At 44.2% G+C, this 15,854-nt stretch overlaps 1 protein-coding gene across 5 annotated transcripts in view; it reads right to left on the bottom strand.

The window, feature by feature from the left end:
- LDAF1 (lipid droplet assembly factor 1) overlaps nucleotides 1-13,064 on the bottom strand; it is a 28,212-nt gene extending 15,148 nt beyond the window's left edge. Inside the window, exons 1-4 of one of the 5 annotated variants that reach the window (XM_049639181.1) lie at nucleotides 12,934-13,064; nucleotides 10,142-10,360; nucleotides 2,329-2,497; nucleotides 198-336 (exon numbers count right to left, since the gene is read on the bottom strand). In XM_049639181.1, the coding sequence (XP_049495138.1) occupies nucleotides 198-336; nucleotides 2,329-2,497; nucleotides 10,142-10,237 (404 nt within the window). In that variant the 5' untranslated portion in view covers nucleotides 10,238-10,360; nucleotides 12,934-13,064. Of the gene's footprint in view, nucleotides 1-197; nucleotides 337-2,328; nucleotides 2,498-10,141; nucleotides 10,361-12,115; nucleotides 12,283-12,933 lie in introns of those variants that run through there. The other 4 variants (XM_049639179.1, XM_049639182.1, XM_049639180.1 and 1 more) reach the window with 4 other exon arrangements.
- Nucleotides 13,065-15,854: the final 2,790 nt, after the last annotated feature.

Here is a 15,854-nt window from a genome sequence, read left to right as displayed (position 1 = left end):
ATGACAACAAAATGAGTAATTGTGTGTGGTGGTTGTTTGAAACTCCATTGTAAATTCCCATGTGATGTCTGATGTATATGGAAACCTATAAGGAACACCTGCCTCTCACCATTTTACTAACCAAATAGGGTTAAGGTATTATTTGTGAAAATCCCCCAAATGGTAAAGATTAAATTATTGCACTGACATGTATTTACCTGGGAGAAAACCAGTAGTTGACAAGGCTGGAGACCATCACGTAGGACACCATGATTGTCCCTGACATGACGAGTGACACAAAACTCAAGCCACAGAGGACACAAAGCAGTGAGAGGCCACCCACAGAGATGACCAGTCCTAGAAGAAAGCATAGTTAGGAGAAGCATTCAGCTAAAACAGATTGAAAGCTACCAGACCCAAGGCCACTGTGCTTATGACAGTTAACTCAGACTTTTTAAGTGAGATTTCCCATAAAGATCCAGGTTTCCAGCATCACTTTATAAGAAGGTAATCTAGGGGCACCTGGGTGGCTCAGTAGGTTTAGTGTCCGACTTCGGCTCAGGTCATGATCTCACAGTTTGTGAGTTTGAGCCCCGGGTCGGGCTCTGTGCTAACAGTTGAGAGCCTAGAGACTGCTTCGGATTCCGTGTCTCCCTCTCTCTCTCTGCCCCTCACCTGCTTGCTCGCTCGCTCTTTCTCTCTCTTTCTCTCAAAAGTAAATAAAACATTAAAAAAAGATTAAAAAAAAAAAAAGGAGGTAGTCTAACCACCCAAGTGGGCATCACTGCAAGGCAAATACCCTTTTCCTTGCCTTGGGAGTGGTCAAATAACTCAGGACTCCATCCTCATGGCTACAGTGATATAATTTCAGGGACGGACCTTGCAAAGGAAGGAAATCAGACAATATAAATGGATGTGCTGCCTTTTTACAAAGATTTGCAAAATCCTGGATCCGTGTTTTTCCAAGTGTGGCCAACAACCACTATATCAGAATCAGATGCATCAGGAAGGCTTGTAAAATTTTGGATTTTTGGACCCTACTCCAGAACTACTAACGATCTCTGGATGAAGCCTAGAAGTCTGTATCTTCAAAAACACAAGTAAGACTTAAACACACTCAAGTTCCAGACTACTGTTCTAAAGGCTTTATATATGCTGTTCCTCCTGTTTAGAAAGTCTTTACTTCCCCAAAGGAAACAAGAGTTGTTACAGATCTGTAAATCCTGTCCTCTGTTAAACTTTGCATGATACACCAAAATGCAGTGGTTCTCTTCCCCTCCTTAAATTTACTTTTGCTACAGTACTCATTCATTCCTCCACTCATTCATTCATCCGTCTCTCTATCCGTCAATATTTAGTGAACAGCTACTCTGCCAGGCTGTATTTTGCTCTTCTGCCTATGATGCTCACTTTCTCCTTTGAATATAAATTGCCTTATCCACAGTTCCCCGGGCAGGGAAACAACTCTGCGTGATCTTAACCCTGGGAAGTCGTAGGATAAATCAGAGGTGATTGCCTGACCCAATGGCAACCACCTTTTTGGCCAGTATTTTGTGATTTGTGATCTGATATGAAAAGGCAAACTGAGCTGGTCAGATCTGCCTTCTCAGTAATTTTATCTTAGCAACAAAAGGAGAAGTTGACAGCTGGCAGTGTGACTTCAGGAGGAAAGGTGGGGAAGAGGAAACATTACTACCTAGCAAGGTACCTGGCATGCAACGGATATTCAGTAACTAGTTGTGAAATAGACTGTTACTATTCATGTAGAAGCTACTAGGTGCCATGGGCTGAGCTAAATACTTTATGGAACTATGAGTTTCAATCCTTACAATAATGCTTTGAGACAGTTATTATATCATCCCCATTCTACATATGAGGAGTTTGAGGTTCAGAGAGGATAAATAACTTGTCCAAAATTGTGTTGGTGGAAGTAGGATTCTTTTTAAAAAAAAAAAAAAATTTTTTTAACGTTTATTTATTTTTGAGACACAGAGAGAGAGAGCATGAACAGGGGAGGGTCAGAGAAAGAGGGAGACACAGAATCTGAAACAGGCTCCAGGCTCTGAGCTGTCAGCACAGAGCCCGACGCGGGGCTTGAACTCACGGACCATGAGATCATGACCTGAGCTGAAGTCGAACGCTTAACCGACTGAGCCACCCAGGCGCCCCTGTGGAGGTAGGATTCTAATGTGGACTCCAGAGTCCATCTTTTAACTACTCTGACAATCTGCCTTGGTCATTCTGATTTTTTCAATAAGAGGAAACTTTGATATCAGTGGCAGGTGCCAAATAAATACTGTGCTCCCATTTGAATCATTTTCCAAGGGGGTGAATAGATGAGCAGGATACCTTCCAGTAAAATGACTCCCACAAGAGCAGCCAGGGAGGTAAGCACCACAAGGAGCAGGAAGAATCCAACAGGAATGGCCGACACAGCAACAAACACCAGCATAGTGAGGGCCAGAAAAGGATGCCTGTCCAGGTACTGACCCACCGGAGACTTCATAAAGGCAACCACCTGCAGGCAAAGGAGAAAGAGCCAGGATTAAACGCTACGTCTGACCCCCAGGTTGATGGACCCACCTGAGCTGCAGGAAGTATATAAGCAAAGGCCATGAAGTTGGATGGCTCATAAGTAATGTAACAAGTCAGCAACACTAACAATTTTCCCAAGACATGAGTCACCCTGGCAACAGCTTAAGGTAGCTATAGGCAGATGGCAGGTTTGAGGGTCATAAGACTTTAAGTCTTATGAAAGTAGGAAAGACCTGGTCATGGCTCTACCGCTTAACACACACCCTCTCAGAAGAGGCCCTCAGCATGTGTACACATGGATGTAAAGTACACACCATTTGTCTCCTACTTCACAGCTGAAGTTTCATAGTTGAGGCCACTGAGGCACAGAGAGGTTAAGTCCTAGCTACTTGGCATCACCTGGGAGCTTGTTAAAAATGCAACATCTCAAGCCCTCCCCCAGATCTGCTAAATCAGATGATTTTTTTTTAATGTTTATTTTTTAGAGAGAGAGAGAGAGAGAGCGAGAGAGAGAGAATGAGCAGATGAGGGCAGAGAGAGAGGGAGATAGAGGATCCAAAGTGGGTTCTGCGCTGACAGCAGAAAGCCTGATGCAGAGCTTGAACTCAGGAACCGTGAGATCATGACCTGAGGTGAAGCTGGATCCCTAAACGATTGGGCCACCCAGGCGCCCCCATACCCCAGATGTTGATTTTTAATGAGATCCCAGGTGACTTGTACGCACATTAAAGTCTGAGAACCAATGGCATTTGCCTAGAGTCACGCGGTTTCCAAGTGGCAAAATCTAGGCATCCAAAGCTGAATCTCTTCATTCTGAATGTCTAATGCGTGCAATGGCTTCACCTTGTTAGGAAAAAATGCTTTTATGTCATCAACTTGGATACCACAGTCAGGACATAGTCCGATGACACCTGCAAGCTTATGCTGTGTTAATAAACAAGCTAACTTCCTTCACTAGGCAAAAGGGTTTTTTTTGGATCTGGCTCAATGGGGAAGGGCCGCTTTAATAGAGAACTGGCCCTAGACAACCCCACAAGGATGGGCTTCGTCCCTCTTCTTAAGCCCCATGCTGTCTCCTCACTACTGACATGTTGGTTCCAGTTCCCTTACAATGTTCCATCAAGAACTTTTCCCCATCAAAACTGGTCCTTCCCAGGTCTCATTCCTCAGTGCCTTACAGGCCAGCAGCTGAAATGAAGAGGAAATTCAAGCTACAGTGATCATGGATGCCACTACACAAAACACATGTACCTCTTAATGACTCCAGTAGTGGGGATCTGGAGGCAAGCTAGAAGGCAATAGGGTTTTGCAGTTGAAGTTGATAGTGATCAAAATACAGTGCTCATGCTGCTTAACCAGAAAAGGCTGTTGTTCCAAGAAGCCACTGCCCTTGGTCTTGGGGCTTCAGCACTGCCTCCTTAGAACTCTCCAGGCATGAACAACTTCACTTCCTGTGAGGCCACAAAAATGGCACAATGCCCACTAGCTATACTGCCTCTAGCTCCTCCTGAGAAAAGCTACCAGATTTGGCTATTCAACTTCTCTAGCCAGAGGTGACTATAGTAGGAATGCGAGCTCACATAATCAGAACCCAATGAGATTCTCCTGTTAAGTCAGCTGAAGGTGAGAGAACGGGTCACGGGAGTGGGGCTGGTCCCTGGATCTGTCTTAAGTCCTGATTGTTTCCAGCTGTAGTCCACATATATTCTTATTAACTCCTCCAACCACCCAAGGCATCATCTGACAGACTGAACTGTTCTCTCTGACCCTTATAATCAAGAGACCCAGTAACCACAGTGGGGAGATGAGGCTGGAACACCTGAATGCCAGGCTCATGAGTTTACACCTGGACCATCCAGCACAGTAGCCCCATGTGGCCACTGCAGACTTGAAATATGGCTGATGAACTAGGTTTTTAACTTAGTTTAACTTAAATTTAAAAATGGATATATGCTTCAGTCACAGGAATATTTTTAATTACATTTCAAATAGGTCAGGTAGGTTTCAAATAAATTTTCAAATGTAAATTTCATGAAATCTGAAGAGATCAAGTATTTTCTTTTTTTTTAATGTTTATTTATTTTTGACAGAGAGAGACAGAGCATGAACAGGGGAGGGGCAGAGAGAGAGGAAGACACAGAATCCGAAGCAGGCTCCAGGCTCTGAGCTGTCAGCACAGAGCCTGATGCGGGGCTCGAACTCACAGGGCGTGAGATCATGACCTGAGTCGAAGTCGGACGCTCAACTGACTGAGCCACACAGGCGCCCCGAGATCAAGTATTTTCAATGGATATTTAGTACCTGAATTGAGATGTGCACTAAGTATATTAAAAAATGTAGACTGGGGTGGCTGGGTGGCTCAGTCAGTTGAGTGTCAACTCTTGGTTCCAGCTCAGGTCAGGTCAGGATCTCATGGCTGTGGGATCCAGCCCTGAGTCGGGCTCCACGCTAAGCGTGGAGCCTGCTTGAGATCTCTCCCTCTCCCTCTCCCTCTCCCTCTCCCCCTCCCCCTCTCCCTCTCCCCCTCCTCCTCTGCCCCCCTTCCTTGCTCACGCTGGCTCTCTCTCTAAAATAAAAAAATAAACCTAAAAAAATGTAGACTATCTCGTCACTAATTTTTTATATTATTACATATTGAAATGATATTGTTTTGGATATTTTGGGTTATATAAAATATATTATTGAAAGTAATTTCACATTTCTTTTCATGCTTTTTAATAGGACTACTAGCAAATTTAAAACTCTATACACACATTGCACAGTACTTCCACTGTAAAGCACTTGTTTAAACTTTATCTAGAAAAAAAACAGGAGGCAAACTGCTGGTATTTGAGCAGGACTATGACATCATGAAAGCACTAATTTAAGATATATGAACCTGGCAGTCATGTGCAAAAGGCAATTATGAGAATTCGCCTGAAATCAGGCAAGAGACACTGATGGGCAAATCTAGGCTGATGGCAATATGAAAGTGGAATGACAAAAGAAAAATCAATAGGACTTGGGGACAGTTTGGCCTGGGGATCCAAAAGGAGAAAAGTAGGACTATTCTTCCAGACCCTAAGAGAATCTATTTTTTTCTTAGCCTCTTCTGAGTCTGGGCCCTGTAACCAACAAACAGAATCATTTAGATATGCAGAGAGACCATTTTAAGATGCAGTTAAGCCCAGCAATTGTCTTCCCCTAAGAAGTATGGCCCTACTTAGGCCAGTCTGTCATAGAAGAGGAGGATATGATTCAGTTACACCTAATAATAATAGAGGGGCAGCTGAGTCGGTTGAGCATCCAACTCTTGATTTCAGCTCAAGTCATGATCTCAGGATTGTGGGATCAAGCCCTGCAACAGGGTCCTGCTGAGCCTGCTTAGGATACTCTCTCTCTCCCTCTGCCCCTCTCCCCCACTCACTCTCTCTCTAGAATAAAAAAAGGAAATAAAAAAAATAATAGAGAACATTGATTAAACACTCAGGCACCAAGCACGGTTTTAAGTGCTTTCAATGTATTTCCTCATTTATTTTCCCCTAAGACACTCACAGGCAGGTAAGGAGGAACTTTATTTAAATCCAGGGAATTGGAACATAGCAATTAACTTCTCATTCTCATGGCAATAGAGGGGGATACAATGGGAGGATGGAAAGTGGGACAGCTTATTATTCAGTAACATGAACTGCAATTTTCCATCCCTATCCTGGAAGCAGGCACATGTCATCCAACCTGGATTTTACAGGGAGGGTGCTGTGCTGAAGAACTCAGTAATGCCAGGCTGGGACAGACTAGCACTGTTATGTGCCAGGCTCTGTGCCACAGCTTTTCTAAACAGCTTCTGAGATCACCTCACAACAAACCAATGAGCCTAGCATTGCTTATTTTAGAGAAGAGGTGATGGAGATTCAAAGACCCTAAGCGACTTGCCCAAGGTCAAAGGAAATTTATTTTAAACTGCACACAATTTATTTTAAACCTGCCTGAGTATGGCAGGTTCCAAAGTAAGGGTGATGTGGCCAGTATTTAAGGACATGAAGGCTCCATATGGAACTGTTTAGGAGACAGGCCAATTCCCTGGTGTCAGAATGCAAAAGACAATCAGTGTCCCTTGCTACCAGAGAGAAGGAGGACAAAGGCATCGGATTATTTAAAACCACTGGTAAAGTGCTGGTATCCAAAATCTATAAAGAACTCACCAAACTCCACACCTGAAAACCAAATAATCCAGTGAAAAAATGGGCAGAAAACATGAATAGACACTTCTCTAAAGAAGACATCCCGATGGCCAACAGGCACATGAAAAGATGCTCAACGTCACTCCTCATCAGGGAAATACAAATCAAAACCACACTCAGATATCACCTCACGCCAGTCAGAGTGGCCAAAATGAACAAATCAGGAGACTATAGATGCTGGAGAGGATGTGGAGAAACGGGAACTCTCTTGCACTGTTGGTGGGAATGCAAACTGGTGCAGCCGCTCTGGAAAACAGGGTGGAGATTCCTCCAAAAATTAAAAATAGATCTACCCTATAACCCAGCAATAGCACTGCTAGGAATTTACCCAAGGGATACAGGAGTGCTGATGCATAGGGGCACTTGTACCCCAATGTTTACAGCAGCACTTTCAACAATAGCCAAATTATGGAAAGAGCCTAAAAGTCCATTAACTGATGAATGGATAAAGAAATTGTGGTTTATATACACAATGGAATACTACTTGGCAATGAGAAAGAATGAAATATGGCCTTTTGTAGCAATGTGGATGGAACTGGAGAGTGCTATGCTAAGTGAAATAGGTCATACAGAGAAAGACAGGTACCACATGTTTTCACTCATATGTGAGATCTTGAGAAACTTAACAGAAGACCAAGGGGGAGGGGAAGGAAAAAATAAAGTTAGAGAGGGAGGGAGCCAAACCATAAGAGACTCTTAAAAACTGAGAATAAACTGAGGGTTGATGGGGGGTGGGAGGGAGGGGTAAGTGGGTGATGGGCATTGAGGAGGGCACCTGTTGGGATGAGCACTGGGTGTTGTATGGAAACCAATTTGACAATAAATTTCATATTAAAAATTAATAAATAAATAAAACCAGTGGTAAAGACAACTCCAAGATGCTGGGTAACAGTTTCTCCCAGACCGCGGTCCCTGGGTGCCCACTGGTACGTAATTCAGAGGTTAGTTCAAAAACATCCCTCGTGGGCCAGCATGGGAGCAAAACTAGTTAGTCATAGGTAATCCACAAGTGAAAATGCCATCAGGGGGCATCTGCCCAGCCCATGTTCCTTCTCTCTTCCCACCTCTCTGAACACCGTCCCTTCCCACAATAGGGGTAGGTCCCTGGAGCCATGTTTCTCTCCACGAAATGAGAAGCCCCTGCCCAGCTGTCACCCACCTGGCCACAGGTGACTTGGTCAAGCCTGATCCTAGGAATCAGACATTCCCAGAGAAGGCTCCTAAAGGGCTTCAGGGAGGGAGATATAGGGAGTTGAAGGTACCAGCCTGGGGAGTCACACTGGCGCATGTGAATGGAAGAGTCAAGAAAGCCAGGCTGTAGAGAGAGGAGAATGAAGGTGATGCACAAGGAAAAACGGTAACTGGAAGCAACATGAGCAACATGGCCCAAGAGAAGGTGTTGAGAGTTACCTCTAACCCCTGTTAGAGTTACCTCTAACCCCTGGCAGTGACCTGTCAGATCCTGATTCACTTCCCACCCTTGGCTTCTAAGATAGCCTCCCATTTCCAAAGTCCCAGCATGCCTCACTACTCGTTTGCTTAAGCTATTTTGAGCAGGTTTCTGACTCTCTCAGCCTAAGACAACAAAGACTTGACATTCCAGAGGCTTCCTAGAAGAAATGATGGGAGTTGTTTCACAAATACTCTGTGTAGAAGCCAATCTATTCTTTTCTGGAATTTAAAGGGCTGATTAACTCTGAGGAAAGGCTAAAACTTATTTGGGAGAAATAAATCATCTAAATATGCTCCAAACAAGTAGATGTTTCTGTAAATTATGCTTATGTCAATCTGATGGAAGGTTCTGTAATACCTTTTCTTACATTTTTGTTTTTTGTTGGTAATTTCACCATTCAAAATGGCAGAAATACTGTCTAGTGTTCTTAAGTGTAAGAAGGCTGTGATGTGCCTTAAGAGAAAATACTTTGTTCAGGCAAGATTTCTAGTGCTATTGGCCATGAGTTTAATGTTAACGAATGAACAATATATATATAAGTAACCTTCAAACAAAAATACACATGCAATAGTTTATGTATTTATCAATCAATGAGTATGTTGTGATCATACATTTGCCAGAGCCTAATCCTGTAGTTCCCCTGGAGAAATTGCGAATTCATTGTTTGAGGTGACCTCATAGAACTTAACTAACACATTTAATGAGAATCAAATGCACATGGAGATGAGCACAAGGACCTTTCCTACTAAGCTAACTTTTAGTAACAAGAGTCTCATCCTGCTGACTAGAAAGCTGCTTGGCCAATTTAAAAATAGCTTGGTAAATCCACCAAGAGGGCCAGAGGCATTTTGGGATGAGTCCAGGAAAGATCGCTAGAGTATATTGCTCTAGACTGCAAAGTGGTAGCTCTTCAAATAGACCCTAGGGGAATTGTACTGTCTAATACAAAAAACAGATCACAAACTAGTTCATTTCATTACATATATGTATGTACCTTATGGGTATACTGCATGGGAAAAAAAAAAGTCTGGAGGGAAATACAACACAATGTTAATATTATCTCTGAGAGCTGTTATTTTTTTTCCTGACAAAATGCTGAGTGACACATAGAAGAAGGCAAGAAAGATAAAAATTCAAGAAAGCAGAATACACCATCTCAAGTCCCATTGCCATTGAATGGGTACTGAACATCTGAAAAGTGGCTAATTCAAATGGAGATGTGCCATTAAGTGTAAAATACACACTGGAGTTTGAAGACTTACTACAAAATAATGTAGAAAGTTTCAATGACTTTTTTCATTAATAATTTTTTATAATGATTACATATTGAAATATTTAGATATATTAGACTAAATACATCAAAATTAATTTCACCTACTTTTTACTTTTTAAATGTGGCTACTAGAAAATTGTAAATTACATATGTGGCTCCTATCATATTTCTATTGGACACTGGGTTTCTAGTGGAAAACTGGACTCAAATCTTAAAGTAGGCTTTAGCCCCTCAGTCTCAGGATAACAGGGCAAAATTAACAACAAAACAAAACAGGAAGGTATCTGTGGCAAAGACTGAGAGCTACCCTCTATATCTAAAGAACTGCATTTACCCCTAGGGGAGACCTGCAACTAAATTTTGGTCTATGAGATATAATTGGAAGTGCTGCCTGTGTGTGACTTCTAGGAAGGCCCTTTAAATTAGAAGTGGCTTGCAAGTCTTTCTCCCCTTCCCTCCTCCATCCCATAGCCTGAAATGTGAATACAGTGGCTGATACTTTAGCAGCCATCTTGGACAATGAGTTTGAAGATCACAATTTAGGCATGTCAGAGTGGTGAATTAGAAAGATTCCTGACCTACTCCAAATTTCTTCTACCTCAGAGAGAAATAACCTTCTATGCTGTTTAAGCTGGTGTTATTTTGGGATTTTTCCATTACATATCCTGATTGGAAACTGACCTTTGAGTTATTCTGGATAGACTCAATCAGCAAAGACAGCTTCCTCTGCAGTTCCTGCAAGTCCTTTGAGGTACTTGGGAGGTCTTCTTTTGCCATCCTGAAACCCACTTCAGTCTCTTTACGGGTTAATTCTTCTATCTGTAAGCTGTCCAGGGCAGGGTGCAGTCGAATCTCTCATGTCACCCTGTCTCTTGCTGTCACTGGTGAAACAAGAAATAACTTAAACCATTAGTAGTATTCACCTAGCCAGTTCAACAAAAGCTTCTACTATCCTCACGCATTGATGGTAGGTGTGCAGGTGGAGGGTAGCTTGGCCGTATGTATCAAAATTTCTAAGTGCACACACCTTCTTCCAACAATTCATTTTCCAGAATCTGAAGGAGATAATCAAATAGGTATATCAAAACATACAAAAAGGATGTGCAGTGCAATCGTATTTATAGTATGTAATAAGCAGCAAAACATTGGAAAGAAGCTAACTGTAAGAAATTGGTTAAATAATGACAAATTCATAAAATGGAGTATTCGTTACTTGTTAAAATGATAATGTGGAGGGGTGCCTGGGTGGTTTAGTCGGTTAAATGTGTGAATCTTGCTTTTGGCTCAGGTCATGATCTCACAATTTGTGAGATCCATTCCTGCATCTGGCTCTGTATTGTCAGCACAAAGCCTGCTTGGGATTCTCTCTCCCTCTCTCCCTACCCCTCTCCACCCCCTTCAAAATAAACAAATAAGCATTTTAAATAATGATAATATGGACATTTAGTGATATGAAAATACATCCATGGTAATAAGTAAAAAAAAAATTACAAGATATCCCATACTGTTACATAAACCTTAGTATTTTACGTCTATATTCCATAGTAAAATAAAAGACCTAGAAGGATATGTATCATATAATACCAAAATATTAATGATATTATCTCTGGGGGCTTACGTTTATTTTTTTTAGCCTGACAAACTGCTGCAAAGAAAGGTGAAAGGTGAAACACTATTTTAAGTCCCATTGCCTTTTTCCCCCCAGAAAGCTTTTCTTAAGCAATGATGGTGGTCAATTTCTTTATTCACTACCCACATTAACAGGTTGGCTCCCAATTACACAGCATCATAAATCATTCTCTATTTACTTGTAAATCTCCTAACACGAGGTGCCTCAAGGGGAAACCTAGCTACAATATACTCCTTGACTCAACAGCCTTTAATTTCCAGGACTGTCCTAATCACATATAACTTATAAAACCAATTTGTTCAATTAGATATCTATTTTTTTAACCCTTACTGGATTTTCATACAAAAAACATACTGTTCTTATTTTGTATTTTCCGAAACTGTAGGGCTGAACACAATTTCTTCCTTACAAATGACCTCTTGCTACTGATAGTAAAAAAGCCTCAACGATCCTGTCACAGTGGCCAAAATTAACTGAGTGATGCCCACATTTGTTTACCATATTGACTATACCACATGGTAATTATGTGAGTTAAGGGGGGAGGGGTTACTTACTAATACCACTAGGGCCTAGAATGAAAATTAAAGTCCATATTAATTACCCCAGCTAGAGTGCTTCTGCTACAACCCCGTTTGTGAAACAGGAACGCTTTGCACAGTAAAGGACTAACCCCTCTACAGCCATATTCTGTCTTTGAAGCTGCTACTCGCACAGATTTTGGATTTGGGATGTTCCCAGGACTCAGCTCCCCTAATCTCATCTCTGCAGCGGGCAGAAACAAGCCCAGCTCCCCTTACTGGTCTCCAGAGGCCTTAGGGAACCCAAGGGCTACCCAGACAGGTTAGGGAAGTCCGATGGGAACCAGCGTGGGTAGAAGGCCGTGGGCCATTGCGGTGAAATACATCCACCGGCTTCCAATCCCCAGACTGCCTAATCACTCACTCTACGGAGGGGTCTCCCCAGGCACTTAGAAGTTTCCAAACCGAAGGCGGCAATCTCTTAACCCTGCTCAGCCCATAAATTACCTGCCTTCTCCGTCTTCCCGGCTGACCAAAGAGATCACTAACCAACCTTCCCGTCCCCCTCCCCCAGCCATGGCTCTTCCACTCCCGCCCCTCCCGGGGCTAACGGCCACCCGGAGCGTTCCAGCTAGAAGGGAAAAGGGGCGCATCTCTTTTTGGGGAAAAGGAATGCGGGGCGCCTCGGGCCTACCCAGGCCGCTTCACCCATCAGCTTCCAAGTCTCTCAGCCTTCGAAGCCGCGAGGGGGAGGAGGCGCCCTGCTTCTAGGGATCCATGGGCATTGGGGGAAGCGGCAGGGATGCAGGTGGAGAGGGTGGTCCGCCTACGAGAGAGCACGGAAGCTGAGAAAGGGAAGTTCAGGGGCGAGTGGAGTACTCTTGTCATTAATTTGGGGGAAAAGAATACACCTTTGTTACTTGGAGCTCCCCTCTCTGCAGTGACAAGGGAGAGGGTCCCTCGGTAGAGAGGAGGGACCCCTTGAGAAGGAGGGCGCCCATTTTCATTAATCCTGCGGAAAGGGTTTAGAGACTCCCCAGCCAGGTTTCCCCAAGGGGCAGGGTCTCGGGGGTGGGATGGGACTGGCAAGCCTGTTATCAAATCTAGTGGTGGATGTGAGGGTATGTGTGCACTCCGAGCCCGTTTTAAGGCTTCGAAGGGGTAAGACGTCCCTTTTCACTACACAGCGGACAGGGGACCACACCGCAAGGCACCCACTGCCTTCTCATTTGCCCTTCCCCGCGAGGGGGTCTAGCCAGGCCAGGCATGCTGTATCCTACCACCCAAGCTTCGAGCTCTCACCAAGGCTCGGCGGCTACACTTACCGGTGTCTGCGACCGGAGCTGAGGGAGATGGGAAGAGGGGGAAAGGTAAAGGAGGAGGAGGAAGGAAGGTTCTTCGGCACTGGCGGGAGCTGCAGCCGACTTCCTGCCCAGTCCCGGCCTGCCACCGCCCTGCGCCGCGTCCCGCCCCTTCTCCGCCCTCGCCCCGCCCCTTCCCCCGCCCCTCGGTTGCAGACATCTACCCCAACTTCGCTGTGCTCGGCTCTTCCCGCCTGCTGCCAGAGGGAGCCGGAGCCAGCAAAGGCGCGCCCTGGCCTCGCGCACCACGCTCCGTCGAGCGCGCTCTCTGCCTCAGCGTTTTGGAGCCATCCCAACAGGCCCTGAGAGCTTTACAGATGAGGAAACTGAGGCCCAAAAGGAATTGCCCGTCCCCCACCCTTGGCTTGAGGTGAGAGTGCCCATGCCACCGCCAACACAGGTGGGCTGGCCTCTGAGCACGGGTTTGTGTAGAGTCTTAGGGCTTCCCCTGCCTAAATGCCTACACCTGTACCAACTCTTCTGGAAGCATTCCTGGAGTTCAGGACACCCAACAATGAGGTATGGCCTTTACTGGAAGGTGTTAGCCATTACTTTTCATGCAGAAGTCACGAACCCGCGAGATCCTTAAAGATGGGTTCAGCTATTATCTCTGTTTTTTTTTTATGGATGAAAAAGTCTAAACCTAAGTCCCTCAGTTCTGCATCAGAGCCAGACACGTTCCCTGGCCCCAAACCCATAGAGCAGGGTTTCTCAATGGCAGCAATATTGACTTAGTAGGTGGGAAAATTCTGTATTAAGGGGCTGTGAATTGTAGAATGTTTAGCAGCATTCCTGGCCTCTACCCACTAGATGCCAGTAGTAATCCCTTTCCTCCCAGTTGTGACAACCAAAAAATGTCCCCAAACATTGCCATAGGTTCTGTGAGGGGGCACAATCGTCCCCAGCTGAGACCCACTGCGGTTGAGGGTTGAGTGTATCCGTAAACACCATGGCTGGGGGAGGGGGATCCCAACAGTTCTGGGCTCTGATCTCATGGCTTACTGTGTGACCTTGGTGAGTTACCTCTCTAAGCCTGGGCTTTGTAAAATGATAGGCCCGTGCATTGGCCTGCTACTACATAGTTTTCAGGCACTTTCCATCCAGGGACCTATGTTGACCTACCTTTCTTCTGTGACCTGGATGACAGTCACAGGGTTTTAGTGAGGACATGTGCAATAATAGCTATAAAGAAGTTAATACCTATCTGGAGTATAAAAGAGACTCAAAAAGATTGGATGGCACAGTCTTTTACCAACTAATGTTTCTAGAAATAAACAGGCTGGTGGATAAAGACATAAGCTTGGGGTTAGTAAGAATAAAAAGAAGCTAAAGGGGGCGCCTTGGTGGCTCAGTTGGTTAAGCAGGTCATGATCTCATATCATAATTTGTAAGTCTGAGCCCCGCATCAGGTTCTGCACTGACAGCGCTGGGCCTGCTTGGATTCTCTCTCCCCCTCTTTCTCTGCCCCTCCCCTGCTCACTCTCTCTCTCTTTCTCTCTCAAAGTAAATAAACTTAAAAAAAAAAAAAAAAAAGCTAAGGAATCCTGCTCTACCTCCACAACAGCCAAGAAAAGAGGAGCTAATGGTGGGGATAAGTGTCCCTAAATTCTTAAGTTTCAGGCAATCCTGTGTGGCTTCATGCACTTTGATTTGCTGCAGTATAATGGGTGCCCCATCTAAGAAAAAGTTGTGGGTTTTTTTCCTTTAGAACAAAACATTACAACCATCATTCTTATTTCCTTTCGGAAGTTGAACTGGGTCCTCCGTGGGATTGTTCAAGAGTGCCATCTAGGGGCGTCTTTGTGAATCCTTTACTTCCCCCTCCTCCACTTCTGTCGTTGTAGGGACAGCCAGGTTTTGTTTTATCCTTGTGCTTTGGCTGCCTTCTGCACCATGTTATGTATACTCTGATGACTAGGATCTTAGCTCTCTCCATAGCATCAGGACTTGGCTCATGATGACCATTGATGGGTCAATAAGATATATCCATATGCAGCCTCTTCTATGCTTTTCAGAGATTACTTACTCTGGGTGAGCAACCATTTCAGGTCTTAGAAAAGATCTGCCAGGAGCCCTGGGCTCTGAATAAGAAATGTCTGAAAATTTCCCCACAACACATTGAGATCCTAAGCTGTTTATATCACAGAGATGGGGACAAACCAGACTCTAACTGACCTCTTCTCCCTGTATTGCCAGATTTAGCAAATCCAGGACATCCAGTTCAGAGTGAATTTCAAGTGAACAACAGATAACTTTTTAACATAATTATGTCCCAAATACCAAATGGGATAAACTTAGGCTAAAAAAATTATTTGTTGTTTATCTGAAATTCTAATTTTACTGGGCATCCTGTGTTATATCTGGCAACCCTGTGTACTTAGAGTTGAGGGATTGAGGGATTTGAAGCCTGCATCCCTCTTGGGACTTATCAGACAGAAGATTAAGTCAGACAATTCTGGTGCAGATGAGGTTGCTGGGGAGTGTGTTGGGGGGAGATGGCATTTTCATTCTCCTTAGTAGATATTTTATTTATTTTTTTTTAATTTTTAAATGTTTGTTTTTGATAGAGAGAGAAACAGCATGAGCAGGGGAGAGACAGAGAGAGAGGGAGACACACAATCTGAAGCAGGCTCCAGGCTCTGAGCTGGCAGCACAGTGTCTGACCTGGGGCTCAAACTCAGGAACTGAACCGTGAGATCATGACCTGAGCCATGACACTTAACCGACTGAGCTACCCAGGTGCCCTATTTATTTATTTTCTACGTAACAGACCACACGTAGGTTTTTGGTTAAAGCTAGGGAACAGATTCCATAGTCAGGTTCAAGTCCCAACTTTGCCACCAACCTAGCTGAGTGATTTAACCTGCCTGTGTCTGTTTCCTCAG

This window comes from Panthera uncia, chromosome E3 (assembly GCF_023721935.1).
Source record: "Panthera uncia isolate 11264 chromosome E3, Puncia_PCG_1.0, whole genome shotgun sequence".
Classification (NCBI taxonomy): Eukaryota; Metazoa; Chordata; class Mammalia; order Carnivora; family Felidae; genus Panthera; species Panthera uncia.
The sequence above is the reverse complement of the archived record's forward strand: the minus strand, read 5'-3'. Positions and strand labels throughout refer to the sequence as shown.